This window comes from Rhinolophus sinicus, linkage group LG06 (genome assembly GCF_036562045.2).
Source record: "Rhinolophus sinicus isolate RSC01 linkage group LG06, ASM3656204v1, whole genome shotgun sequence".
In the NCBI taxonomy this organism is placed as follows: Eukaryota; Metazoa; Chordata; class Mammalia; order Chiroptera; family Rhinolophidae; genus Rhinolophus; species Rhinolophus sinicus.
In genome coordinates, this window is record NC_133756.1 from 153,478,968 (window position 1) to 153,505,119 (window position 26,152).

The following is a 26,152-nucleotide window of genomic DNA, read 5'->3' on the forward strand; positions in this document are numbered from 1 at the left end:
GACGTGTGCTCATAGTAAAATCTCCGTGAAACATAGGCCATTAGCACCAGCTTTTTATTCCCCCTAGGCCACACAGCTCACCACTCAGCCTGGAGGAGATAGCCTTTGATCAGTAAGAACAATTGACAGGCGTCTGCCATGTTTCTAGCAGAAGCCTGGCGTGGAATGTGGGGCATCCCTGTTTGCCAATCAGTGTGAGGGGTTGTGGCCGAGCAAACCAGGCTGAAGAGAAGGGGTTGTGTGAAGTAGCAGGGAGTCAAGGGCCAGTTTGTTTAGCTGCCCTGGCCCCGGGGCGGGGGGGGGGGGGGGTGCACTTCTGCAGCAGGCATCTCAGGCCTAGCAAAGCTAGCTTCTGCCTCATAGTTTGCACCTGCAGTGAGAGGTGTCCCAGAGGCAGAGGTGGTTCTAGAGTCGGGAAACCAACTATCTGACAGACCCTGGCAACTGCTGTCAGGGTTGCTTCCTGACCCCCTTCAGGCTGAAGCCAGGCCCCAGGACAGAAAAGGGCTGGTTAGAAAATTCTGAACTCAGCCCAAACCTGAGGCCAAAAAGAATGAGACCCACCCACTGTTGCGATTATGGGCCCTGGGAGCCCTTGCTTGTTGGTGAACTGCCCCGGTGACACTGACCATGGTGCCTGACCAGGCAGCCAGTCGGGACAGAGGTGGCCAACCCCTGGGTCAGAAATGGTAGGAAGACTGTCCCTGGTATCTCCACCTTCAATTGGGATCCCCCAAAAGCAAAGTGTTCAGTTTCCCCATGTCTAACGATGGTGGCCTCCTCCTTTAAAGCATCTCCCTACACTGCATCCCCAGAGACCTGCTGCTGCTAAGGCCGGGCTAAACTGGCTTTTGAGTCACTCAGCAGAGGCCCTGCCGAGAGCCCAGCCCAAGTCAACAGCTCTCCGTCTCCTGCTCCGCTCCTCGTTGCCCTGAGTCACAGCCCTGCTGCTCTACACAGTCACCCAGCTTAGAGCTGAGGCCACCAGTGCCTTCTGTTCAAGCTACCTGGACGAGGGCCAGCTGTGCAGTGGGACTAGCGTCCTGGAGCTCAGTGCCTGTGTTTATTATAACCAGCATCCTTACCACACTGCTTGGTCCTGCAGCTCTGGCCCGGCTTCCCCAGCCCAAGCAAGCAATGAGAAAAAAAGAGGCCCAACCGAAGCCACCCTAGCCTCCTGATTACAAGTGGCAGGCAAGCAGCAGACTGCTGGAACCTGACCTTGACCATGTGCCAAGTAAAGTTCTGGCGGGCCCTCCCAGCGACAAACCACTTTCTAAGTTAAACTACACACAACACATTTTATCATCTTAACCTTTAAAGTAAAGTAAAACCTGCTCAAAAGAGGAAAGGAAAACAATCTTTTTCATAGCCTCCGTGTGACTACGTGGCAGGTGGAAACAGCCGAGGCTCTTAGGCTGAGGGGAAGTGGGGGAGGGGTGGAATGGTCAGGTTAGGGTTTCAATCCCAGCTGCTACACAGGCTGGGACTGTCACTTCATGCATCTGTGAAATGATGGTCATTCTAGTTACCACTGGGCACTCGGAGTCATGTACCGTAAACATTATTTCTGATCCTCAGAGAAATGAAGATACAATCTCAGAGGTGGGGCCAATTAATCATACGACTATTACGTTAAGAGCTGGTGGTGAGTGATGGAACTAGGATTCAAACCCTGTCTGACTCTAAAACCCCATTTTGGGGACAGAAAAGGCCCTCCCTGGTCATGATACAACATATGGCAGCCAGGTGGAATGCTGCAGGTGCCAAAAGTGGAAAGTGACTGCACGTCTAAGCCTGGAAGATCGTCAGAAAGCTGGCCTCAGACCCACTCACAAGTGAACAAGATGAGGAAGGGGGTCAGACGGCCTGGGGAGTGGCTTCCTGAGGCCCCATCTGCCTTTCTGAAACCACACACTTCCCACCCAGTTCTGAACCTCCACGCCCACTTCCTTAACAGCCAAATGGACAGTTTCCATCTCCATTTTTATTGAAATATAAAAAGTGCAAAGGTGAAATACATGATTGGTGCCAAGGAAGTCATTAAGTGTGAATGTGAACCCTTGATTCACAGCACAAGCCCTTCCCCAGACCAGTGGGGCAGGGGGCAGGGGGCAGGGGAAAGACCAAATAGATCCACAGGCTCCCCAGTAAATGGGGCTGTGAACAACACCTGATACACAAAGGACAGAAAGCAGAGGCCTGGGCCCAAGCTACAGACGGACCGGCAAGCAGCAGCCACACCAGGCCGAGTCCTCACATGCCAGTGTCCTAGGGGGGAGCCCAGCGGTCAGGGCCCAGCTCCCAGGTGGAGCCGGGCTGCTCAGTGAGGACCCCCGCAGTACAGGCACTGGCCAAAGCGATGGGGGTACAGCCACTGTGCAGGGGACAAGGCTGCAGGAAGGTGGGGTCCCCGGGGTTCACCAGGAAGGGGTGTAATGCTAAAGGGCACCACTGGAATGAGGGCTAGCCATCATCACTGGGGGCTGTTTTCTGAAAGACAACGGCCCTGGGTCCCTTGGGCGCCCTTGGGGAGGTTGCTGGAAACCCGACGGTGGAGCCAATCTAACCAGCAAAGGAGTCCCCAGCCGGGGGAAGGAGCCACCAGATCCGGGGGCACTGGGTCACCTCTGGCCAGAGCAGGGACCAGTGTGACTCCACAGACATGTCCACAAGAACCTTAGGCTGGAGGCCTACTGCTTGTCATGGGTCTGACCAGACGCTAGGGGCCTCTCGGGTGGGAGTGGGTGTTTATTTCGAATGGATGCTGGGACTCAACCACGTCATCCTAGCTGCCAGTCCTGGAAGAACCAGGTTAGCCATCCTGGGGCAGTACCACCTGGGAAAGGCTGACCAGGACGTGTGGAATTACCCACAGCTGAGCCGATGGAGGGCAGGGGCAGGGGCAGGGCGTTTGCACCCAGGCCTGCACCCAGACAGGAGGAGCCTCAGCCGGGCAGGCCTAAGGCAGCTCGGCCTTTCACTCCCCAGCCACCAGGAGGGGGCGGATCAGCCCCAGCTACCAGCCCATCTGGCAGTGATTTGGCACCTGCAGTTGCCAGGGAAAGAGGCAGGAGAAAGCAGGAAAGGGATTGCTGGCGCCAGTCCTCCCACTGGAAGAGCCAAGGCCAGCTCTGCACAGCCCCGCAGAACCAGGGATCCAAGGGGGCAGTGAGAAGTATAAGGCGAAGAACCATGTCTCAGGGCGACAGACAGCGAGGCTTCCAAGCCGGTGAGGCAGGCTGACGGAAGGGGAGGAGGAGCTGCCCCGTCAGCTGGCTCCTGCGTCTGTGTGCCAGCGCCTCACGACCCCTTCCGGGGCAGGAGCCCGGGGCTCCTGTAAGGCTGATGCCAGGAGGAAGAGTCCAAACTGGGGCTATCAGAGAAGGGGGCTGGTGGGGCAGGGGCTGGGCTCAGAGCCCCTAGGAGTTGGGGCTAGGGAACAACTCCCCTTGATGATCCAGGAGGAACTTGGTGAAGGTGTTGATGGGATTAATGGCCTTGAGAGTGATGGCAGCATCTTTGGCCCAGAGCAGGTTAGGGCCGAAGACAACAGCCAGGTTAGTGTTGGTCATCTTGTTCTGGTCACAGTGGGCAGATACCTGCGGAGGGGAATCGGAGGGCTGCAGCAGGCGGCCATGCCCGGCCACCAGCTGCCAGGAGCAGCAGGGCCGTAGCTCCTCCCTCCTCCAGGTGAGCAGCAGAGGCTGAGCCGAGGTCTCACCTGCACCAGGAAGGCAGTGAGGAAACGAAGCACCTGGTAGTTCTCCTCAGGCATCGTCCGGAGGGCCTGCAGCGTCACCTCCACTCTCTGGCTCTCATCGATGTCTATGAGGAATGGGGGCCCAGGTTACAGGGGTCCAGGGCTGGGCTGGTTCAGGAAGCCCTAACACGAGGCTAGAGGGGAGACCGACCCCAAACAGACATTCCTTGGAGGAGAGGCCAAAGCCGCCTGCTCCGAGTCCAGCCCAGATGCAGCAGAAGCAGCGCGGAGCTAGGGAGGAAAGAGGGCACTCACTGAGGAAGCCCACCACGTGGGGGTAGAGGTCAAAGGTGAGCAGGGGCTCGGGGAGCTCCCGGAGGAAGGTCTTGAGGATGACCGCTGGCAGGTGCACGTCGTACTGGCTGAAGTCCACAGGTAGCCCTGGGGGGGGCAGGGGGGACAGAGAGGAGCTGGGCGCAGCCTGGAGGCCCCACTGCCTGCCTTCCCCTTAGACACAAGCCTCCTCTTTACCTGCCTTCCCCTCTTCCTGTGACAAGGGGATGCAGGGTCAGGCCACCTGAGTGGAATGGGACGCCCAGAGCACACACTACAGTTACTCCTTGTCCCCAGATCAACCTGAACCCAGGACGCGAGAGCCTGACCGACGACGGAGCAGGCCTGGGACAAACAGGCAGGAGTGAGACCCAGGTAATAATACCAAATGCCACAGAAACCTCTGACCGGAATAGAATCTGGGACCCGTTTACAGGGCAGCAAAAGGCAGAGACGTCCCCTGCGAGTCACACACACGACCCCCCCACACGTGCGATCCGTGCTGGCCCCGCGGGCCTGCACACAGCGCCGACCACTCACCCATGTTGTACTTCTGCTGCACTTCCCGTACAATCTGGGTGTTGGCCGACCTCCGGAAAAGCCCCTCAATGGTGAGAGCTAGGAAACGGTGGGGCCTGATGAGTCTCTCAGCTCGGGGGACATGTGTAGACTCCCCCACCCACTCTCCGTCCTGGGGCTCCAGTCAGGGTCAGTGCAGGAGCTGGCATAGGTGGGACCTTTCAGCCCTGCCCGCCCGCTTCTGGAAGGGGCTGGGGTCCCGCTGAAGGAGGACGGTACTGAGGCAGGGGGGCCCTGGCACTCACCTTGGGCCTGCAGGTAGGCGACGGTCTCCCGGAGCACCAGTGGAATGGGCTCCTGCTCTGGGTTCTTCTCCTGGAGGCTGTGGGAACAAAGGCAGTGAGCAGGGTCTGCAGCCCTTCCAGTCCCCGGGCACCAGGCCTGCCCACGGTTCTCATACTCACTGCTGCAGGGAGACCCCAAACTGCTGGTTGGGCAGAGGTGGCCGCGGTGGCATGGGCTTGGGGGCTGTTGCAGGGCTCTTCTGTGTGGATTTTAGGAAGTCATCATACCTGGGGGAACAGATGGGAGGGTCAGGCCGGCCCTCTGCCTGGCTCTGTACTGGCAATGCTTGTTTGCCAGGCCTGCACTTACTGTGCTATTTTACACAGGCTGCTTCATGCAATCCTGCTTTACACATGGGAAAGTGAAGACTTTACAGAGATTCGGTCACATAGCTTTTAAGCGACAGAAATGGAATCTGAACTCTCTCTGACCCCATTGTTGTCTCTTAATCATTCCATTTGCTTCCTCCGTTTATCCTGGGCTTGCCCTGAGCTGGCACATTTCCCCCTCCCCACCCACAAACGTGATACAACGCACACAGGTGCCACCCAATAGGCACCCGCAGCCGCTGGCCTGGCCTCACCTGAGCACCTGGCGAGGGATCCCCAGTTGCTCCAGCTTCACGTGCTCGTTCAGCTCGCTGAGGTAATTCACATAGAAGATCTTCTGGCCAAACTTGAAGCTGCCAACAGAGGAAGGGCATGAGTCACGGGCGCACCTGCTCAGCAGGCCGCCACGGTCCCCTCAGCAGCGCACCCCCCTCAGCAGCGCACCCTCCTCAGCAGCGCACCCCCCTCAGCAGCGCACCCCCCTCAGCAGCGCACCCCCCTCAGCAGCGCACCCTCCTCAGCAGCGCACCTCCCTCAGCAGCGCACCCCCTCAGCAGCGCACCCCCCCCAGCAGCACACCGGAGCAGACGGAGGCCTGGCCCCCGACGGTCTGTGCTCGGCCGCCTCGGTGTCTGCATCAGAGTTCAAGGGGAAGCCTGGGGAGACCACCGCCCCCCTCGGCCTGCGTACCTAATGATGGGCTTAAAGAGGATGAGCAGGGTCTTGATGAACATGGTGGGGTGCACGATGTACAGGGCCTTGATGTTCTTCTTGTACCTGTGGGGGAGCAGGAACTCAGGAGAGGCCCAGGGCCAGTGGGGTTCTTCACCTGCACTTTCTCACTCACCTGCAAGGTGAGTGCCATTGCTGCCCCATCTCACAGATTAGGAAACGGAGGCTCAGAAACATTAAGTAACATGGAAGTTCACGGAGCAAGTAGGCAGAGAAACTGGAACTTAAGACCAGGCTGTCTCAACTGCAGATTGCTTGCACTTACCCAGGTGAGGGGCACCTGTCTCCCCCCCAACATGGAATACGCTCCTGTCTGAGCAAAATGCAGCCCGGCCACCCGCCCCCAGGCCCCAACCTACTTGCGGTCAAACTCCCGGTAGGCGTCCCGGAGCCAGCTGAGGGAAGGCTTGTTGTCGCTGGTCAGGCCGTGATGCAGGTAGAGCAGCGTGTAGTCGCTCTCCACATACTGGTCCAGTGTGTGCTTCAGGTACCTTCAGAAGAACAGAGCTGTTCGGGCCTGCCCTGTACGCCAGGGGGCCCCAGCAAGCTCCTGCTTATCTCACACCCCCTCCCCATGGAGCCCTGCCCTGCATGGTCTATCCTGGCTGCGGAATGTCGCCATGTTATCAGGGGTGGGGGTGCTGGGCTGGGCGGAGGAGTAATAGTAATAACAGCTTTAGTTCTGAGCACTGACTCGAAGTCAGAAGACCAGGCCCATACCTGGAGCCCTCTCACGTACCTGCAGGAAAATGAGGCTAACACTTCCCTCACAGGATTGCCCTGAGTCAGTGACAATGACGAGTCACCATTGATTAACGTTAAGCTTTCAGTGTCTGCCAAGCAGTTGGCACACATTATCTCATGCCTTCCTCCTAACAACTGAGGCTGATATTATCCCCTTCTTACAAGCAAGGGCAATGAGGCTCAGAGAGGTCACATGCTTATTCAAGGTCACACAGCTTGTGGTTGAGCCTGGAGGTGAACTGTCTAACTCCAAAGCCATGTTCATAACCATAGCACAGCTCTGCCTTCTACAGTCAAACTCTCAGCACAGACTACGAAACACTGTGCCCCTGAGAGGGGATGACGGGGGCCAGAGGGTCCCCCCAACCGGCCCCGTCACTGGGCTTTTCGTGGACCCAGGACCCACATCTCAGGTTCCCTGTGCTCACAACGGGATACCTACCACTCCAAAAGAAACACACATGTAGTATTGAGCCCACCTGAGGTGGAGAGGTATGAAGGGAATGAACAAGAATTCCAGAAAAGGAGGAGTCCAGTGGAATGCCCTCTTTCCGGGTGGCCAGCTCCAGAAAGGTGATCCCTCTAGCAGGCTCACCACTAGAGGCTGGGAGGCTAAGGGATTCCAAGCGAGGCAGGAAAGGAAGGAAGGAGCCTGGGGAGTGCCCAAGGATTTGACTAAGTACCCCATGCCACCTGACCTGACCTAGGGAAGGTAACAAAGTCCATGAGTGCTGGGCTAGGCAGCACAGGTGGCCATGTGGGTGTCCAGGGCTGGGTTAGTATTGTGATTCTGGTCACCATTACTACACAGTAATTTACCCCTTCTACACATGGAGCACTTTGCAGTTTGCAAACATCTGTCATATAAATAGGTGGCATCTTTACAACTATAAAGTAGCAATCAGTAATTGTAGTGAAAATATATTCATCCTTTAATGGATATTATGACCTTTAGGAAGGCAATAAAGTGATATCTATTAGAAGGTATAAAATGTTCCTACTCTTTGACCCTGGAAACATATCCTGGGATTTATCCTAAGGAAATAATCAGAGATGAACAGAAACATTTTTGTAGAAGGCTGTTCGCTGCAGCCTGTTTTATAATGGGGGAAAAAAAGAGCAGCCAGCTAACTGTCCAACAACAGGGAACTGGTTAAGTAAATCACAGGACATCTATAAATAGAACACCTCAGAGGATGCTTCTGCAAACAGAACCGATCTGTGGAGTGCGATGTCAGAAAGTGGTTACCTCTGGGGTAGTGATTGCAAGAGCAAAGGGAGGTTTGTGGGTGTGGCTGACATGGCTGGGTGTTCCTGAAAATTCACCAAGTAGTATACATAATTTGTTCACTTTTCTATATACATTTATGTCAATAAAAGTTTTCGAAGGCTATCTTTAAAGAATATTAAATGCTCAAAAGATAAAAACGTTATGTAAGCTACAAAGCTGACCAGACAGCTCTGTATATATTAGAGAAAAAATAGGAAGCGAATACACTAAAATATGAACAGTGGTTTTCTGTCTGGGTGATGGGTTTATGGGAAATTTTTTTTTTATAGTTGTCTATATTTTTTCTTTACAGCTACCTATATTTACAAAAAATTCTTAAAATTTGTAACACAAATGTATACAATGGCATTTCATGTATGTTACCTCACCTACTGCCCACAACAACCACATGAGGTGAGCACAATGCTTTTTTGTATAGGGCTCGAAAGAGACCTGCCCCAAGCACACAGCTAGTAAGAGGCAGAGCTGAAGTTTAATTGGTCTTCTGAATCCAAGCTTCAGGCACTTTCTGTTTCAACCCCCAGATCTAGCTGGACAGCTGGGAAAGCCAAGCTGGAGGTGATCTGACTGAAAACACGACAGGCCTGACCTATCACACTAGTGCCTCCCGGCTCCCAGCAGGGGCTGCGACCAGGCCAGGCGGGCTTGGGGAGATCCATCCGGGAAGGGACGGACGACAGGGCGGATGGCCGAGGGCTTCCTGAAGTCAGAGGAAGCCCTAGAGTGGATACCACCTCACCCATCAGGCACTCTTCTGAAAACTGGGTGCTTTCCATCCCCATCCTCTGACTTCCTCCTACTCCGACTATTATCTGGCCAGGAGTCTGTCACCTGCTTTGTCAGATGTGATTAAAACCAGCGAGGAGGGTTGTGACTCGGCCACCCTCAGGCTGAGCTCCGGGCCTGCTCCTGGCTGGGCCACGTGGGCTCCACCTGTGTGAGGAGCAGTGGGAGGAGGGTTCAGGAGGCCAGAGAGAAAGAAGTCACAGGGCTGGAGAGCCTCAGGTGTGGCCCTGGCTCCCTGGGACTACAGACTCTGCCCTCAGGCCCTTCCCCTTCAGCTGCTGTACCCAGGCCTCTGCCGGATCCCTCACCATCCCTCACCACGCCCCAACACACAACCATTCAGGATCCCAAAGAGCTGGTCTGGGCAGTGCAGACATTTTCAGTTTCAGGCAGTGCTTTCCCTGGTCAGGAAAGAAGTGCAGGACGCTAATTCCACACTGAAGGGCATCAGAGGGCAGTCAGTCACGGCTCTGCCTCTGTGGGGGCCCCCACGTGCTGTGGGCCCAAGGCTGCTCTGGGAGCTCAGGGTTTGTCAAACTCCCACTTGCAATCAGCCTCCGGACTTGCATGGGATTTCTATACTGACCAGAGCTGTTGTATGTATTTAGCTAACAGAATCTAGGTAAGCACAGAAGTCATTCGCACCAAATTTGGCACAAAATAACACTAATGATTCATATAAATGATGAATGACTGCAACCACATCAGACACCATATCATTATAATAATCAGCCCCCACATTTGAACAGTGTTTTACTTTTCAAAGCATTTCACATGCAGTGTCTCGCTCCTACAGGGAAGGAGAGCTGTATGATTATCCTCTAGGAAAAGGGAAGAAAAAGAGGCTTAAAGAGATGAAGACACTTGCCAAAGTGGTGTGGTTGCCAGGACTAGATGGACGTCCGACTCCTAGCCCAGGACTGACTCCCCCAAACGTAAAATGGCTCCCTCAGGAGAAGAGGGGAGGCACTGAGGGAGGTGGCCTGGCACAGGGAGGGACAGTAAGAAAAAACGGCATCAGGCCAAACTGGGGGTCTGGGCACAGGTCCCACCACCTGCCCCGCGGGTACTCACCCCAGGAGCTTGCTGTGGTCCAGCTGGTGGCTCGGAGGCATTCGGCAGGCGCTAAACAGAATGATCTTCCGCCCATACTTGTCATCTCCTAGGTGTGGAGAAAGATGGAGCATGGTGGGTTACAGATGAACTGGGAGAAGCAGGCTGAGGAACTGAAGGGTGCCAGGCCTGGAGGCCTGTGCCATTTAGTACAGTGGCAAGTGCAGGTATGCCTCTGGGCAGCTGCCTACACTGAAGGCTGTGGCGCTGAGAAAAGAGGGACAGGTTGTCTCAGGGCTACTGAGCTGGGGTACAAAGAAATGACATGGCTTTAAAAAACAGAAATCACTCCAGGTGGGAACAACCCAAATGTCCATCAACGTATGAATGGGTAAAGAAAAGGTGGTATATCCATGCAATGGGGTTTCATTGCTCAGCTGTAAAAGGAATGCAGAAGTGACATATGCTACATTGTGAATAAACCTTGAAACCATTATGCTAAGTGAAAGAAGCCAGTCACAAAGGGCTACATATTGTATGATTCCATTTACATGAGCTATCTAGAAGAGGTAAATCCACAGCGACACAAAGCAAATTAGTGGTTTTCAGGGCCTGGGAGGGGGCAAGACCAGAGACTAACTGCTTATGAGTACGGGCTTTGTACGGGTCTGGATGAAATTCTGGAAATTCAGAGATACACAACATTGTGACTACTAAATACCACCAAATTGTACACTTACGAATGGTTAATTTTATGGTATGTAAGTCTCACCTCAGTTAAAAAAAAAAAAAAAAAGCCACACCCTCAAAAGCAACTGTTGTCTTGCCAAACAGTCACCTTAAAAGTTCAGACTTATTCCAGAAGCACCCGCTCTGAGCAGTGTGTATTTGGAAAACCTCTCGTAGCTACCTTTTCAGCAGGTCCGAGGCCACTGAGGAAATCAGCCTGAGTACGTAATAGTCATGTCTCATTTTTGACCACTGACAACACTTTCTGATTTTATTAGAATTATTGACCACACTTGGCTCTAACTTCTGGATATTTCTAAAAGTCGTATCTTTCTTCATTAAGGATATTACAAAGAACATGAAGTTGAGAGAATTTTGTAAGCTGCAGGAAAATGCTCATTTGGATGTAATCTCTCAAGGATGTTTGTCCAAAACGAGTCACAATTTGATGGTCTGACCATCAGACTTTGTCACGAAGCCATGAAGCTGGGGCGCTCCTGAGATATATGCTATTTTCTCCCCACAGTGAGATGTTCTTCTGGGGTCAGCATAAATCACAGACCACAAGCAAAGCTGAATGACAAGACCTGGTCCCCACTTACCCATGTCCCCTGGGCCTTCCCTTTATCGCTACTCTCACGCTTCTCCAGACACCAAACCACACTTGCCTCATCCCGATTAATTCAGAGGCACATAAAAAGACCACTTACACAACCCACGAAAGGCAGTGAGTTTGCCCTCCATCTACCTCTGAGGACTAAGGATCCCCCATGACTTGCTGAGTGTCTTCTCCATATTTAATAAGCCATGACCTTGAGGACCCTTGGGCAGTGACTCCACCCAGGAGTTCGAGCTTTTCCAAAGCGGTTGCTTTACCAAGGCTCTGCCTCTTTGCTCCAGGGCCAGGGCCAGTCTCAACGGAGAGGCTGAGGGAAGCTTCTGGAATGTGGGAAGGTGGCCCCAGTGCCTGCTGGCCGCGCTCCTTGGAGTGGCCCATGGGATTCTCCCTGCAGGCTCACACGGTGCACACTCCAACAGAGATGCCTGCTGCCCTGTCTCCATCAGGCAGCTTTGAGTCTCTGCTGTTTCTCATGCCAGACAGACCTTTCTCTAGACAATTCTGCTCCCCTCCTCCAGTTAAATCCTTTGAATCCTTAAGACTCATCCCAGGCATATCTCCTCCCAGAAGCCTGCGTCCTCTCCTCTTTCTCCCAGACAAGCTAGCTTCCCCTTTTCATGGCTCCAAGCACGAGCCATCATCCATCCACCTCTGTCACGACACTGACTCTGCTGTATAATTGTTTCTGTGCCTGTCTCCTCTAGTCGCTTGTGAGCAGCTCCAAGACAGGGACTTGTCTCATCATCTTGGAATCTCTCCCACTGGCCCAGAGCCCAGCACGTGCCAGGTAGGCAGTAAATGCCGGTGGTGCGCATACAGTCACCAGCCAGCAGCGCACAGTGTGCACGGGTCTGTGTCTGAGTTTGTTCACAACATCCAGGTCACAAGGCTGCTGCAGGCGGTGCGTTTCCCAAAGCCTGGGGCAGATTTCCCCAGACTTACCAGCAGAGAACCTTCTGTAAGCCTGTCTGAGGGGGAGAAGGCGCACCTTCATCCAGCAGCAGGTCTATTTTGAAGAACGGGGTGCCACCTGCTCTTCCATAGCCTAGATCCTGGTGTGCTGGGTTCGTTCCAGGCCGGCTGGGTGGGGCGGGGGCTCTGACAGGGGGAGGAAAATAGACGGGCAGGGGGCCAGGGCAAAGGGTTAGACTGGCCAGGCCAGCCTCATGTACAACCTGGAGGTTCAGAACCCCTGGGCCTCCTACCACGAGCCTGTGAGGGGGAGACACCATCAGCCTGCCCCCCTTTAAGCAGAGGAAATGCCCAGTGTATAGAGATGTGGGGGCAAATGCCAGGAGTATGGGGGATTCCAAAAGATTCCTTCCATGCCTGCCCCCCAACAGTAAGGCAGCCCTCATTGGCTGGCAGATATGAGGACTTAGGCAGGGCAAAAAGTCTGAACTCACACGCTTTGGAATTTAAAGAGCTAGTAACTGGTTAAGCAAGTAATGGGGGGGGGGGGGGGGGACAGAAGGGCCAGAGCCTGTACTCAGCTGGCTCCAGCACCTTGAAAACGGGGAACTATGGGTTCTCAACCAGGGCTCCACCAATGGGCATCCACCAACCCCATGATATTATATGAAAAATATTACAAGCACACACACGTTTTCTAGGGCAAGAGGTCCTTACCGTTCACATTCTGGTCAGAGGACTTGGGCAGTTTTAAGAACCACTTCCTTGAAGGAAAGAATGTGTATTTTTCCTCACTGAATCCTCAATGCTGACTATGGGCTCATTCCAGACTATATATTCTACAAATGTATGTTCAATGAAGTCAAGATGGGGATGAGGGCAAAAGGGGGAGCTGTGAGGGGGTGGATGGCAAGACCCCCGGACTGGGGAGGAATGAGATACCGGCAACTTGAGCGTCTAGCCCCCGCCCTCTCCTCCCTGGAGTGGAGTCCCAGTGCCCAAGTCCTTGGGTGACTCAGGCATTTGCCAGAAGGCAGGGCGACTGCGGCACAAGAACACATATAAAAAGGCCCAGAACTCCCCTTCTGATCTCAGAGGACAGACTTCTGCCCTGGAGATTGAAGGGACAGAAGGAGCTGGCAGCACTGGTGTCCCCAGAGCACTAGGGCAGAGGGCTCAATGAGGAGGAGGCACAGTGTTGGGGAAAAGCACCAGGAAAAGACCCGCTGCCTGCACGTGAAGCCTGTGCATTCCCCGGATACCGATCAGGAACTCTCCCAGGGTGGCCTGGGTGTTAATCAGCAACAGCGCAGCTCCTCTAGCAGGCATTCTGGGAACTGCCAGGCCAGCCCTCCGCCCCGCCCACAGCGAGCCCCGCCCCCAACCCGCAGAGCAGGCCTAGGAGATTGGAGGTGGCGGCTGAGCAACGTGCTGGAGCCGGCTCACACGTTTGTTCAATTGTCGGGAATATTGCAAACCAGTTGACATCACTGAAATCTTCCATGGTAGAAATTGCAAAAGAAAAAGCAAACAATAGCTTTTTTTTTTCCTTTTCCTTTCAAGAGGATCCGTTTACCAGCACACCACTGGGAAGAACCCACGTGGACAGAGTCAAATGTGACAGTGGAGCATGACAGCCACTGCGTTAGCAAGACGAAGAGAGGCTGCAGAGGAGTTGGGGACATAACCCCGTCCTCACTCCAACATGGGCTCTTTCTCTGGTTTCTAATGCCGGGAAACTAGCCTCCAGGACATCACTATGGTCTCATCAAACAAGTCTCACTCTGGCGGTGCCAATCCAAACTCCTGCCAGCAATCAGAGAGGCACACACGTGGGGGACAACCCCACTAGAGGGACCAGGAGCCTGCAGCACTCAGCTCAGGCTTGAGGACCAGCATTCAGGCCAGGCCATTGCTCAGAGCCAGCCAACCCTCTCCTCACCCCCATGAACGAAGAAGCCCCTTCCTCCCTGAAGCTCCTTTCCTTTTGGCTGTGGATGTATCCCCAACAGCCCCCAGCCTGTCCAACTCCCATAATTCTTTGCTATTTCTGGCTCCCAGGCACCGCCTACTCCCCGGCTCCCTAGAGTAGGGCTGCAATTAAGCTGGCCCCACCTGGTCTCCACCTGTTCCACAGCCCAGAGGCCACAGCCCAGAGAGGCTAAGCAGAGAGAACCAGGAACACACCTACCTGGCTGGGCCCCCTCAGGCTCATCACACCCTGGAGAAACAGAAACATGTTGCGGCTCTGCTTACAGGGGGAAAGGGGTCACCTGTGGGAGGTAGGGGCAGCCTGCCCTGTTCTGCCTTATGATTCGGCCCACAGGCCAGGCGGGTGTCAGAGAGCCACCCCGGCCCGACCAGGTCCGTCTCTGGTAGTGAGGAGAGAAAGTTCTGAACCCTCAGAACTTCTGTGCCAGGTCAGGATCAGATCAGGAAAGAACTCTCAGCCTTGCTTCTGTAGGGGTGAGAGAGGCCCCAACCCAGGCCAAGGCAGGGCAGGCCCCAGGCACACAAATCTCATGGAAACACCCTTGACGTTAGGGATAGCCCTCCAAGCCCAGCACTGGGGAGATGGAGCTCCCTGCTACTTGGCTCTGGCCAGACGCCCCAGGACCCCACAGCCAGCACCACACTGGCCTGCAGAGGCCGTATGCTCCCTGGCTCTCCTTGCCCACTGCAATGCCTGAGCCGGGCCATGCTGGCACCCTCACTTACAGCTGCCTGGCCTCACTAGCAAGGACAGAAAACCATCAGGGAAACGACAAGGGTCTTGCAATTCCTTTCCTCTCTAGCAGCAGGACGCTAGGGGCAGAGACCAGGTCAGCAACAGCCTTGCCCCCCTGCACCCAGAGTCTTCTGGGTCCCACACTGTGAACAGGAGGCTGGGAGTGCACTGAGGCCGAGACCCCAGGAGCGCTCCTCACCCATTCTCAGGGGGTCGCACATCGCCAGGAACTTGAGGATACAGGGGTCACATAGCCCATAACTTGCAGGCTTCCTTGGAGGCAGGTTCCCAGGAGGGACTGGCACCTCCCTGCTCCCCAGTAGCTGAGGTGTTAGAAAAGCTGACGTGAGGGCACAGGGAAGGCAGCGCCAACCACGCCGTGGCTCTGGGCTGCGCCCTGACATACATTCATTTCTGTAATCCTTCCAGCAACTCTGTCAGGAGGAAATGAGTTCAGAGAGCAGAGCCAGAAATCAAACCCAGGGCTTTCTGACTGCAAAGTCACTAGGCCACCATGCCTCCTACACACCATCCACCGATGGGATCACAGGTCAGGATGTGGTTGCAGGTGAACAGACCAATCACAGGCCACCACAATCGAGTCTGTGAGTTTACAGAACACACATGTGCTCAGGAGCCCCAGGGGCAGACCACAGTGGGCACTGCCCCTCTGCTAGTGCCTCCCCTACGGCATAAGGGGCTGGCTTCCTTAGGCCCGGAGTGCAGACTGTGAGGAAAAAGGTACCAGACCAGGTGTGCTCACCTGCCACCTCCACAATCTGGTGCCGGGCGATGTCGTAATAAGGGTCATCCCACTTCAGGTGTGTGACAGGTTCCGGAGAGCTGCTTTTGGAGTCATCTGAGAAACATGGCAAAGTCAGGGGATAATCTGGGGGCTGGCAGTGTTCTCCCCGAGACATGCTCTGTGGCCCTACCCCCAGTAAGGCCTGTGCTCCCAGCCCCACCCTGGGTCTGGTCAGTTTGCCCCCATCCTGCCCTCCTGCAGTCTCCCTTCAGCTGGACGGGGGTCTTCCCCTGCAAGGGGCCCGGGGCTGCTTGAGACCAGCGACGCCCACCTGACTTGGGAAATTCGGGCATTTCATCCGAGGGCCAGTTCTTCTCATCAATGGAGGCGAGCTTCAGCTGATTCAGAGCCTCGCTGCTGTCATCCAAGGTCAGGTCGTCCTGCAGCTCTGAAAGCGGGTCCATGGCCAAGCCTGTGCCCCACAGAACCTGAAGAGAAACCTTGGGGGTGGGGCGCGACAAGTCAGTGTCCCCCATAGCTGCTACAGCAAGCCTTCCAGCCCACTCTTTCTTCCCCCAGGCTCCCTTGTCCCTGTTCCTCAACACTTCTCATCCTCGCCAAGGTTCCATGTAGCTCCCGGTTCTCCTGGCGCCAGTTTTCGGCATAGTGCCAGAAAAGGCAGCTGAGGCAGAGGACGGCACAGCTCAGCGCCTGCCTTCAGTTCCTCCAGCTGGACAGGGAAAAGCCGTGCCAGGCCCTGCCCTGCCCACCGCCCAGCTGGTCCACGCCACTCTCCTCAGGGTCCGAGAGCACAGCAGCTTCCCAGGCCCCAGAAGTTATGGAGTAGAGATGTTGCAAGAATCTGAGGAGCACGGGGAAGTCTGGAAAAGGTCAGCTGTGGCCCTGGCTACCCCATCCCTGACCCTGCCCTGGGGAAGAGGAGGGGTCAGAGATCACAGGGTCCCAAAGGGCCCTGCTGGATTTGCCCCAGGAAAGGAACCAAGAGCAGAGGGATAGAATGTGCCTGCCAGTCATAGCAGACAGTGTGCAGGCTCCCGAGGGCTCCCAAGCCCTCTCTAATCTGTGGGGAGCTCCTGACGCTAACTTCAAGGTGGCAAAGGTCAACAGATCGCCCTGGGTGGGAGGGCACAGATGGGAAAGGGGGAAGTTCATGACATGGTCAGAGTGCCGAGATACAGGAGGTGAAAAACAGAACAGCAGCTCCAGCAGACAGGGAGGGAGAAGAGCCAACACTGGGTTTGCCCAGGTCCGGGTCGGGCCACACGGATGTGGCTGCATGCAGCCGGGAGGCAGCTCTTCTGCCCTCTAACCGGAAGCAAATCCCTCTCCTATTACAAGCTCACCACATGGGTGAGGGAGGGGAGTTTCAATTCAACTCACTTGGTCCAACCCAGAGAACAGGCTGCTCTAAGCTCGCTGCATTCCTGGAGTCCAAAAAATGACATATATGGTCAGAGAACCAGCAGGGTAGATAAGGAATGCAGAGAAGACCCAGGCACGGGGAGGGAGAAGAGGGGGGAAACTGCCAGCCGAGATCCAGACCCTGAACACCTCTGGACTCTGAGGTGATATGACAACCTCCTGCACGTCACAGCAGAGGACTCTGGATGGTAAACTGGCTCCCTGTGCCTAGCAACAACCATCTTGTTACCAGGGCAACCCACTGATTCAGTGGCAAAAGCTCCTTCAAGCTCCTGAGCCAAAGCTGAGCAGCCCAACAGCCAAAAAAAAATATTTTCTCCTTCTCTCTTCTGGCCTTATCTGCACCCTTACCACCAAAATATAAGTCCCTTCCCACGAACACAGAGAATGATGACCCTCTCCTATTTGGAAATGCATTTCTCTCACTGAGTGCTGCTGTGCCCCTCACCCCAGCTCCCCCATTCCTCTTCAGCTCTCCAAGGCAGGCAACACTCAGTCTTGAGGAATCCCTGCCTGATTCATCTACATGTTCCTCCCCCCATTCAACCCGGAAGCTGTGAGGGCTTCCCCCAAACGGGCCCCCAGCTGGGTAACAGGGACAGAATTCAGCTCAAAGTAACTCTCTCCAGGCCTGAGCCTTCTCTCTAGCCCTTTTTTCTGTCACTGCCCATGCACCAAGTGCTCCTTCAGCCTTGCCCACACTATCCCAGAGAAGTCTTTCTGCACACAGTGGGTGCTTGATGCAGCGAAAAAGGCATGGGATGAGGTATATGGAGAACTGGATTAGAGTCCTAAACCAATGAGTTGCAAAGATGCTGAGCAGTACTTTTCCTATCTGGGCCTAAAGTTCCTCATCTATAGAAATATAAGGCTCCTCCCAGAAATACAATTCTCCAGTGTTCTGAAATACTTGTGCTGAAGTGAACAACAGGATTAGAAAGAGCAGCTGGGAGGTGAAGTATGTGTGACTGAAGGAGAAGGGTCACCCTCTAAAAGGGAGCCGAACTTGAACTCCACCTCTTTTCCAGTAACTCCTCTATTTTCTCAGTTCCTCCAAAACTGACCCCTTCTTCCCTCCATAACCTCTTTTTCCAGAATAACTAATCATAGTAGTTCCCACGTCCAGCCAGACTGTTCTATTTCACCATCCTCCAACCCACAGCTGTTCCCCACTGTGGTGAGCCTGAAAGCTTAGCTTTCCCTTTCAGTGGGAGGGTGAGGGAAGCTAGTGCAGGGAAATTCTAACATAAAGTGGTGGAAATGAAGTATCCTGGCTGCCTAAGAGTCCACTTACCTACAAGTACTCCTCCACTCTTACTTAGAGATTAATTTTTCCCTTCTCAGTAGGTAAAAATCTACTTTTACAAAGATCTTTGAGACTCACTCTAGGCAGTTTTCACACAGAGGTTTTAACCTTTGAGAAGTCTGGACGTCTGAAATTCTGATGGAATTTGTGGTCTTTTTCCCTAAGAAAAATCAGCACTTGCATGAAATCTTGCATGGAACTTGAAGGGGTTGACAGCCCTCTGAGAATTCTGGGGTTTGGCCTATTCAGAATTACATCTGACACATGCAGATGTTCCATCATTTGTTGAATGACTAAATGAATTAATTCATTTGCTAAGTGGGAAAGGGAACCAACTTTTGTTGAGGGCTATATAGCACCATGGATTGGACACAAATTATCTTTTAAGTTCAGGACAGCACCAATGAGGCATGCACTGCTAGGCCCGTTTTACAGTTTGAGGAAAGTGAGGAACAGAAAAATAAGCAAATTGCTTAGGGTCATAGAGCAGAGTCAAAATTTTAATCCATGTCTGGCTAAGGTGGTCTCTTCGTACAGCTCAATCCTTCAATACATCTCTGACTGTCATTTATGCTATTCTTAAGGTTCAGCGAGGTTCTACAAAAAGGCAAAATAAAGCCTCTCACCTAATCTCTGAGAATAACTGAGATAACTTGAAATCGCATTCTCTGGTGCTGGGATCATCCTCCTACCTTGGTTGGAGCTCAAGAACTGCGAAGACGCAAATGCCACAACACAACAACAAGACTTTCAACCACAATCACGTGTGCATATAGCTTACAAAATCCGGGTTGGTGCAATTATCCTATTTCACAGATTAAGAAATAGAGATGAAAGCGTGGCAGGGTGAAACACTTTCCCCAAATTTCTTGTTTGCGCTTCAACAGATTGGACCAGGGAAGACTTCCCCTACCGATGGACTTGCTCGATGACAGCGGGCTGACCTGGTCTCTGCCTTGGGAAGGGCAGGAGGAAGGCAGAGAAGGAAGCGAAGTCCTCTCACCGCAGGCCGGGAGTGGGGCAGAAACCCCGCAGCAGGAAGGCGAGGCTCCCAGGCCCCATTCCACTCCTCCTCCCTGTCTCTGATCCGCTCAGACCCTCCCCATCCGGACCCCATCCTTTCTGATGACCTAGCCGGTCCCTTCCCTTCCCCCACTACCACCCAGAGAGACCCCGCGCCCTGCAGCTCACCGTGATCGGGCACCGCTCCGAGCCTCTGCCACGCCTGTCAAAGCTCGGCAAACATCCGGCTCCGCTGTAGAATGGGAACCGCCCCCTCCCGCTCTCCTCACTCCCCAGCCACTTCCGTCACACCTCCAACCCACTTCCGACCCCCGCCCGGTCCAAACATGGCCTTTCCTAGAGCCCCGCCCACTTCCTGTAGGTGCCCGCCTATGGGAAGGGTAACATAACTGTCCGACTCTTCCCTCCCGAAAGGAGGCGGCTGGAACGATTAGTTCCTATTGCTCCGAATCCCTGCTGGATCTCCGGAGTCCTAAACTCGTACGGTTCTCTGATAAGAGTTTTGCTTCACCAGTACTGCCAAACTCCCCGTCCTGCGCACCAATGACGTCTGACTCGTACGATTCTTTCCTGAGAGGAAATTTGGAAGTCAATGACTGTTTCCGGGAGGAGCAGAGAAGGCGATGCTCACTTCCGGCGGAGGGAGACTTTCTGACCCGGGATGGAGGAGGCGGAGGAGTTGCTCTTGCAGGGGGACAGACTGCAGTTCGGTGAGTGACCTCTGCTGTCTCCGACCCTCGACTGTGGCCTAGAAACACTGGACATTCTCTGGTCAGCTTTCTCCCCCACGACCCTTGTCCTCCCGAGCCCCAGAGCCTTCTCTGGTGCCCTCAGTCGCTGGGGGCTTCTCCAGAGCCCTCGAACCCCCGCAAATCTCTCAGGGGCCCCCCGAGAACCCTTATCGATACCTCAGACTTCTAAGGCCTGGCTGGACTTGCAGTTTCCCCCTGCACCTCCCCCAACCCCCGTCCCACGACCTCTTGGGCCATTCCCTCACTGCCTTCCTATCTTCCTGCAGCCCCTGAGCCGCGCCTGGACCCGGGCTCAGGATGGAGCCCTTCCGGAGAAGGCTGTGCTCAGGGCCTCAAAGACTTCCCACCCTGGCCGACCCGAGCCGTCCACGCTCTAAAGAGCCTCCCCCGGGGTTTGGCCCTTGGTCCTTCACTGGCTGAGGAACAGCGCTTGGGAGTCTGGTGTGTCGGGGAGCCTCTGCAGCCGGGACTGCTCTGGGGGCCGCTGGAAGAGGAGCCTGTCTCAGAGCAGAAGGGCGAGGGAGTGAAACCACGGCAGGAGAAGGTATTGAGGGATAATGCATCTCCTCTCCGTCACTGAAGACTTGGAAGCGGTTCAATAGTCTCTGGACAGCTCTCCAGTTTGTCAGAAGAAGTGGGGTATTTCAGGAGATAGGAGATGGTTTTGACTCTTCTCTCCAGAACTGTCTCTTCACCTCACATGCAATAGTTAAGGAATCGAGGTGCAAAAAGTTGTTATAAGCTGGATTAATGTAGTGTCATCGGTGACAAAAGTCAGGAGTAAAGATTTTGGATTTAAATAGCCATGGGATTGTATCCCAGCCTTAGTACCTGGCTAGTTACTAAATGGCATGTCTCATTTAACTTAGTAAAATAGAGGAATGGCTGTTTCCTTTGTTTTAATCGTCCAAGATTATTTGGAGCAATAGATGAAATAGCACAGGTAAGCCGTTTAATTGCATAAGAAGTACTACAGAAGAGAGTTGATGTTTCTCTTACCACCTTATCTGTTTGGTATTCATTGAAGGCGGTAATTCTCCACACCCTTGGGAGGGAGGTGAAGGGGCACTTTTTAGTCTTTACTGAAGGAAAAATCAGACAGCACAGTCCTGTAGAGGCAGAACCAGAGACTGTTCATCTTCCAGGGGCTTCATCTTAGATCTGTCTCAGGAGAGGTTACATCTGTTTTGTTTTTGTTTTTCCCCCCACTCTGGCCCCCTCAAGCACATGGGAGAAGGACTTTTATTGGTTTATTTCAGGACGTGTCACTAGGCCCATGGGGAGACGTGTGTGCTTGTGAGCAGAGTTCAGGCTGGACCAGGTAAGTTACAGGAGAGTATGTAGTCAAGTTGCTCCTTTGAGGCTTTCTGTTGTGGCATTGGGATAGAACCGGAGCCAACTGTAATTCCCTACTTAGTGATTTTTTGCAGTGAGTTTTCCAAAGGCATGGGGTGTTTTAGGACGCAGACTGACTAGGGGCTGGGGCTTTCAGAGAGGACCACTTGGAGAGGGTGTCCTGAGCTAGCTCTTGCTCTGTTTTGCAGTTTGGTGCAGCGGAGCAGGCTGCAGGGTGAGGAAAACGTGGCCCCGGTGTGGATCAGCGAGAGGCTCCACCTGCAGGTGTGCCGGGTCGTGCTGCCAGGCTTTGAGCTGCTACTGTGGCCGGGGTCTCCCTCTGAGGGCCTCAGCCCCACCCAGCCCAGGCCAGAAAAAGAGACAGCCATGGTTTTGGGAACCATGACAGAAGGGGAATCTGCTGTACAACAGAAAGTGGTCTCTCCTGAGGAGGATGCGGCCGAACCTTGCACAGGTATGTCAGATAAATGCTGGCTTCCCAAATTATCACCAAGACAACTTATTGATAAGAAAAAGTAGAGCTTACGGCTCAAGAAGGTAAGGGCGAACACTACAGAGTCTTAGTAGCTTTTCTGAGGGGGAAGGGCAAAGTCAGCCTGGGTATTTATTGAAATTTTGAAGCCTGGTATACAGTGGATCTTTCACTTGGGGTGGGGGCAGGGCTTGATTTGGATTGATTAAGGATCATAACATAATCATTTAGGATTTGTGGACACAGCAAGGCTAGAGTTTTCAGGCAAAAGGTTCAGAGAGTCTTGGGGAATAAACTATCATTTGATGCTTTCTATTGAAGAGTCGTGAGTCTTTTCCTTGGAGTGAATCATGTAAATATTTGCAACTTTTATCTTCCTGAATAAATTTCCTCGAAAAGTAAGGTCACGTTGATAAAGATAGCAAGCTATGTATAAGGTTTCCAGTTTCTAATGTTTCTTCTATCTGGGGTGGGGATAGAGGTTCATTTATTTTCAGATGAGTTAAGGTGAGGAGGTAATGGTCTCAACTCATCCTAAGTGCATGTCCAGAGGGAGAACATGGGGCCTTACTCTAGTGATTATGCAGACGTCTGGGGCACTGAGGTTCCTAATACTTCCCCAGGAGGCACCTGAGACTGGACAGGAGGATAAATGGCGATGTGGCTCATGCTCCAGGGAAAAGATTGGTGTCCTTGCTCCCATTGAAGTTCAGGGGCTGAGTAGACGACGCAGATTTCTATAATTTCTAGGTGGCACCACTGTTACTACCTGCTACAATCTCTACTAACCCCAGCACTCCACTCTTGCCTTGCAGATCCTGGTCACCAATCACCCCACAACCTCCCTGCAGAGAGTATGGTGAGCTCTGGACTTAAGCCCCAAACCCAGGACCAACTTTCCAAGGAGAGCCAACCCCTTGCTCCATTGACTCAGGATGGCAGCATGGACGAGGAGGACCTGCCCCAGACACAGATGCCACCTGAACCTCAGAGCAGCTCCACTACCCAGCGGGGCCTAGAGAGCAGTGAGGCCACTTCCTCCTCTTCTGCCGGGGGCACCCAGCTGCACACTTACCTGGTCAAGAAGTTACGTAGACCCCGTAATCAGTGCCCACCCAGAGCAAAGACCTCAGAGCCTGGGGCGCAGCAGGCTGGAGAGCAGCACTCCAGCTTCTCTGCACACTTGCGGAGCTCTCCTGGCCCGGTGGGCAGCTCCCCGAGACAGGGGCGACGGTACCGGTGTGGGGAGTGTGGCAAGGCATTCCTGCAGCTGTGCCACCTGAAGAAGCACGCATTCGTGCACACGGGCCACAAGCCCTTCCTTTGCACTGAGTGTGGCAAGAGCTACAGCTCAGAGGAGAGCTTCAAAGCCCACACGCTGGGCCACCGCGGGGTGCGGCCCTTCCCCTGCCCACAGTGTGACAAGGCCTACGGCACCCGGCGAGATCTCAAAGAGCACCAGGTGGTCCACTCAGGTGCACGACCCTTTGCTTGTGATCAGTGTGGCAAGGCCTTCGCCCGCCGACCCTCCCTGCGGCTGCATCGCAAGACCCACCAGGTGCCAGCTGCCCCCGCCCCATGCCCGTGCCCCGTGTGTGGGCGGCCCCTGGCCAACCAGGGCTCCCTGCGGAACCACATGCGGCTCCACACGGGGGAAAAGCCCTTCCTGTGCCCACACTGTGGCCGGGCGTTCCGCCAGCGGGGCAACCTACGTGGGCACCTGCGGCTGCACACAGGGGAGCGCCCTTACCGCTGCCCGCACTGTGCCGACGCCTTCCCCCAGCTGCCTGAGCTGAGGCGCCATCTCATCTCCCACACTGGGGAGGCCCACTTGTGCCCCGTGTGTGGGAAGGCCCTCCGAGACCCCCATACACTGCGTGCTCACGAGCGCCTGCACTCAGGGGAGAGGCCCTTCCCGTGCCCCCAGTGTGACCGTGCTTACACACTGGCTACCAAGCTGAGGCGCCACCTCAAGTCCCACCTGGCCGACAAGCCCTACCGCTGCCCCACCTGTGGCATGGGCTACACCCTCCCCCAAAGCCTCAAGCGGCACCAGCTCAGTCACCAGCCTGGGGTGCCCTCTAGCCCCCCCTGCGTGCCTCCTGCTTCTGAGCCCACTCTCGTGCTGCTGCAGACTGAGCCGGAACTGCTAGGCACAGGCAGCAAAGAGGACGGGTCCCCGACCCAGGACGTCTTCGAGGTCACCATTTCTGAGAGCCAGGATAGGTGCTTTGTGGTGCCGGAGGGGCCCGGCCCCACCCCCAGCCTGGTGCTCGTCCACAAGGACCTGGGCTTCAGCACCTGGGCGGAAGTGGTGGAGGTGGAGACAGGCACCTGACACCCTCGCCTTTCCCCCTGTCGGACTCTGGATAAAAACTAGTGTTTTCTAGCTGTGGGGTGTCCGCTTCTTCTTTCCCTTTGGGTGGCCTGATAGAGACTAGAGTATCAGGAAAAGCAGGTCAAGGGCTTCCCTACCCACCTGTGGACCACCAGCTTGTTTCCTGATACTGGAAGGTAAACTAGTCTAGACTGCAGACCTTTCTGTCCGCTTGCAGTAGAGCTTGCTCAGATTCCTGCCCTGCAAACGCCACAAGGCGCTTGTTCTTTAAGCATTGCGGAAGTAGCTCACCCAGTGAGGGGGTCTGCTGCCCTGTGGGGTGCTCAGTGCTGAGAGAGTCACTCCTGTCGAGCTCCCTAAGGGACAAGCTCTTCTGCATGGAACCACGCTGAGTGACTTGTGGATTAAAAGGCCAGAGACTGAGCTTAGCTCACAGCTCACAAGTCTGTCAGTCAGGCTGTAGGTTGTTTAGGTGGCTTTTCTCACTGCCAAGGGCTGCTGACAGACACCAGACTCATTGGAGGTGGCTAGGGAGGGCCTCGTGTCCCCTTCTGTGTCCCTGGCCCAGAAGTACCCGGTTGAGGGAAGGAGCGAGGAATTGACGCATTTTGCATCTACTGCAGCCTGGACTGCAGTAGGCGGTGGGGGGCCCTTCACAGAGACTGATCTGGGGGTGCAACGCCTGGGGTAGGAGTTCGAAGAGGAGCACGGCCTGGGGGTGGACGTGCTTCATGGGGTTTCACTCAGTCGGCATCAGGCAGGCGACCCCAGGAACAACACTGACAATAAACCCTCAGCCCTTCCTGTGGGCCTGTCCTGTATGCGAGTTTGTTTAGATAATTCTCATAGCAACCCTGTGAGGTAGGTGGTAGTATTCTTATTTTACAGATGAGGAAACTGAGGAACAAAGCTTTAAATATTCTTCTACCCAAAGTGACAAAGCTGCTAGGTGGCAGAGCTGAGATTCAAAGCCACAGAATCTAGCACTGGAGTGAGGCTTTTAACCTCCGCTCTCTGCTGTGCCTCGTTTGGGCTGCAAGGGCAGGTGGGGTGTGGGGAGCTGCATATGAAAAGCCCCATGATGAGAGCCTCGTGGGTGTGAGCACCAAGACCAGCAGGGCTGCAGCCAAAAGAATGAGGGGAGGGGCATGGGGACAGGTCACACAGGCCTCGCTGCAGGAGTTGGGACTTGATTCTCAGGACATTGAGGAGCTCCTCAAAGCGTATTTAACAGGGGAACAACATGGGCAGATGTGTGTGTGAAGAGACCCCTGGGGAAGGTTGGGGGGTGGTGTGCAGTTGTCAGGAAATCAATTAAGAGGCTACTCAGGTGGCTGGGAATGGGGTGGTAGCAGTGGAAATGCAGAAAAATGGAGTCATTCATCCGGCAAATATTTCTTGAGCACTTCCTGCATGTTAGTACTTAGGGATCTAGCAGCGATAGTCTCTGCTCTGGCATAGGCACATTCTAGTGTGGACAAACAAACACGTCAGACTGGTAAAGGCAGTGAAGACCAGTACTGCCCTCGGGAGAGGTTCAAATGGGGAGTGTGCTTTTACAGAGGGTGGTCGGGAAAGGCCCCCTAATAATGTGACACAAGCGGAGACCTGCACTGAGGACAGGAGTGAGCCAGGTTTGTGTCTGCGGAAGGAGTGGGATTCCCCGCAGACAGAATAGTACCAGCAAAGCCCAGCGAGTTCCCGGAAGAACAAGGAGCCGAATGACCAAAACAGAACATGGAAGGAAAGGATCAGTGGAGAGAAAAGCCACACCTTCCAAAGCCTGAAAACCAGCTGCTAATCCTAAGGTTTACTCAGCCAATCCTGTTTTTTTGGAGCCTGCATGAGTCTCTGTAGGTCCTAATCTTTTCCAGCTCCTGTTTCAGGCAGGGTC

The 26,152-nt window shown here is 54.4% G+C and overlaps 2 protein-coding genes across 2 annotated transcripts; one reads left to right on the plus strand and one right to left on the minus strand.

The window, feature by feature from the left end:
• Positions 1–1,967: 1,967 nt before the first annotated feature.
• On the minus strand, positions 1,968–19,892 carry ARHGAP1 (Rho GTPase activating protein 1). Its single transcript, XM_074336314.1, has 13 exons — positions 19,509–19,892; positions 15,900–16,068; positions 15,587–15,682; positions 9,857–9,944; positions 6,321–6,452; positions 5,920–6,006; positions 5,484–5,582; positions 5,020–5,127; positions 4,861–4,937; positions 4,577–4,654; positions 4,019–4,144; positions 3,725–3,828; positions 1,968–3,602 (listed from the first exon to the last, which is right to left on the minus strand). Exons 2-13 carry the CDS (start codon positions 16,030–16,032, stop codon positions 3,423–3,425), a joined length of 1,308 nt encoding a protein of 435 aa, XP_074192415.1. The 5' UTR covers positions 16,033–16,068; positions 19,509–19,892; the 3' UTR covers positions 1,968–3,422.
• Positions 19,858–24,309, plus strand: ZNF408 (zinc finger protein 408). Its single transcript, XM_019743602.2, has 5 exons — positions 19,858–20,050; positions 20,359–20,636; positions 21,352–21,413; positions 21,637–21,902; positions 22,736–24,309. Exons 1-5 carry the CDS (start codon positions 20,002–20,004, stop codon positions 24,256–24,258), a joined length of 2,178 nt encoding a protein of 725 aa, XP_019599161.2. The 5' UTR covers positions 19,858–20,001; the 3' UTR covers positions 24,259–24,309.
• The last annotated feature ends 1,843 nt before the right edge of the window (positions 24,310–26,152 follow it).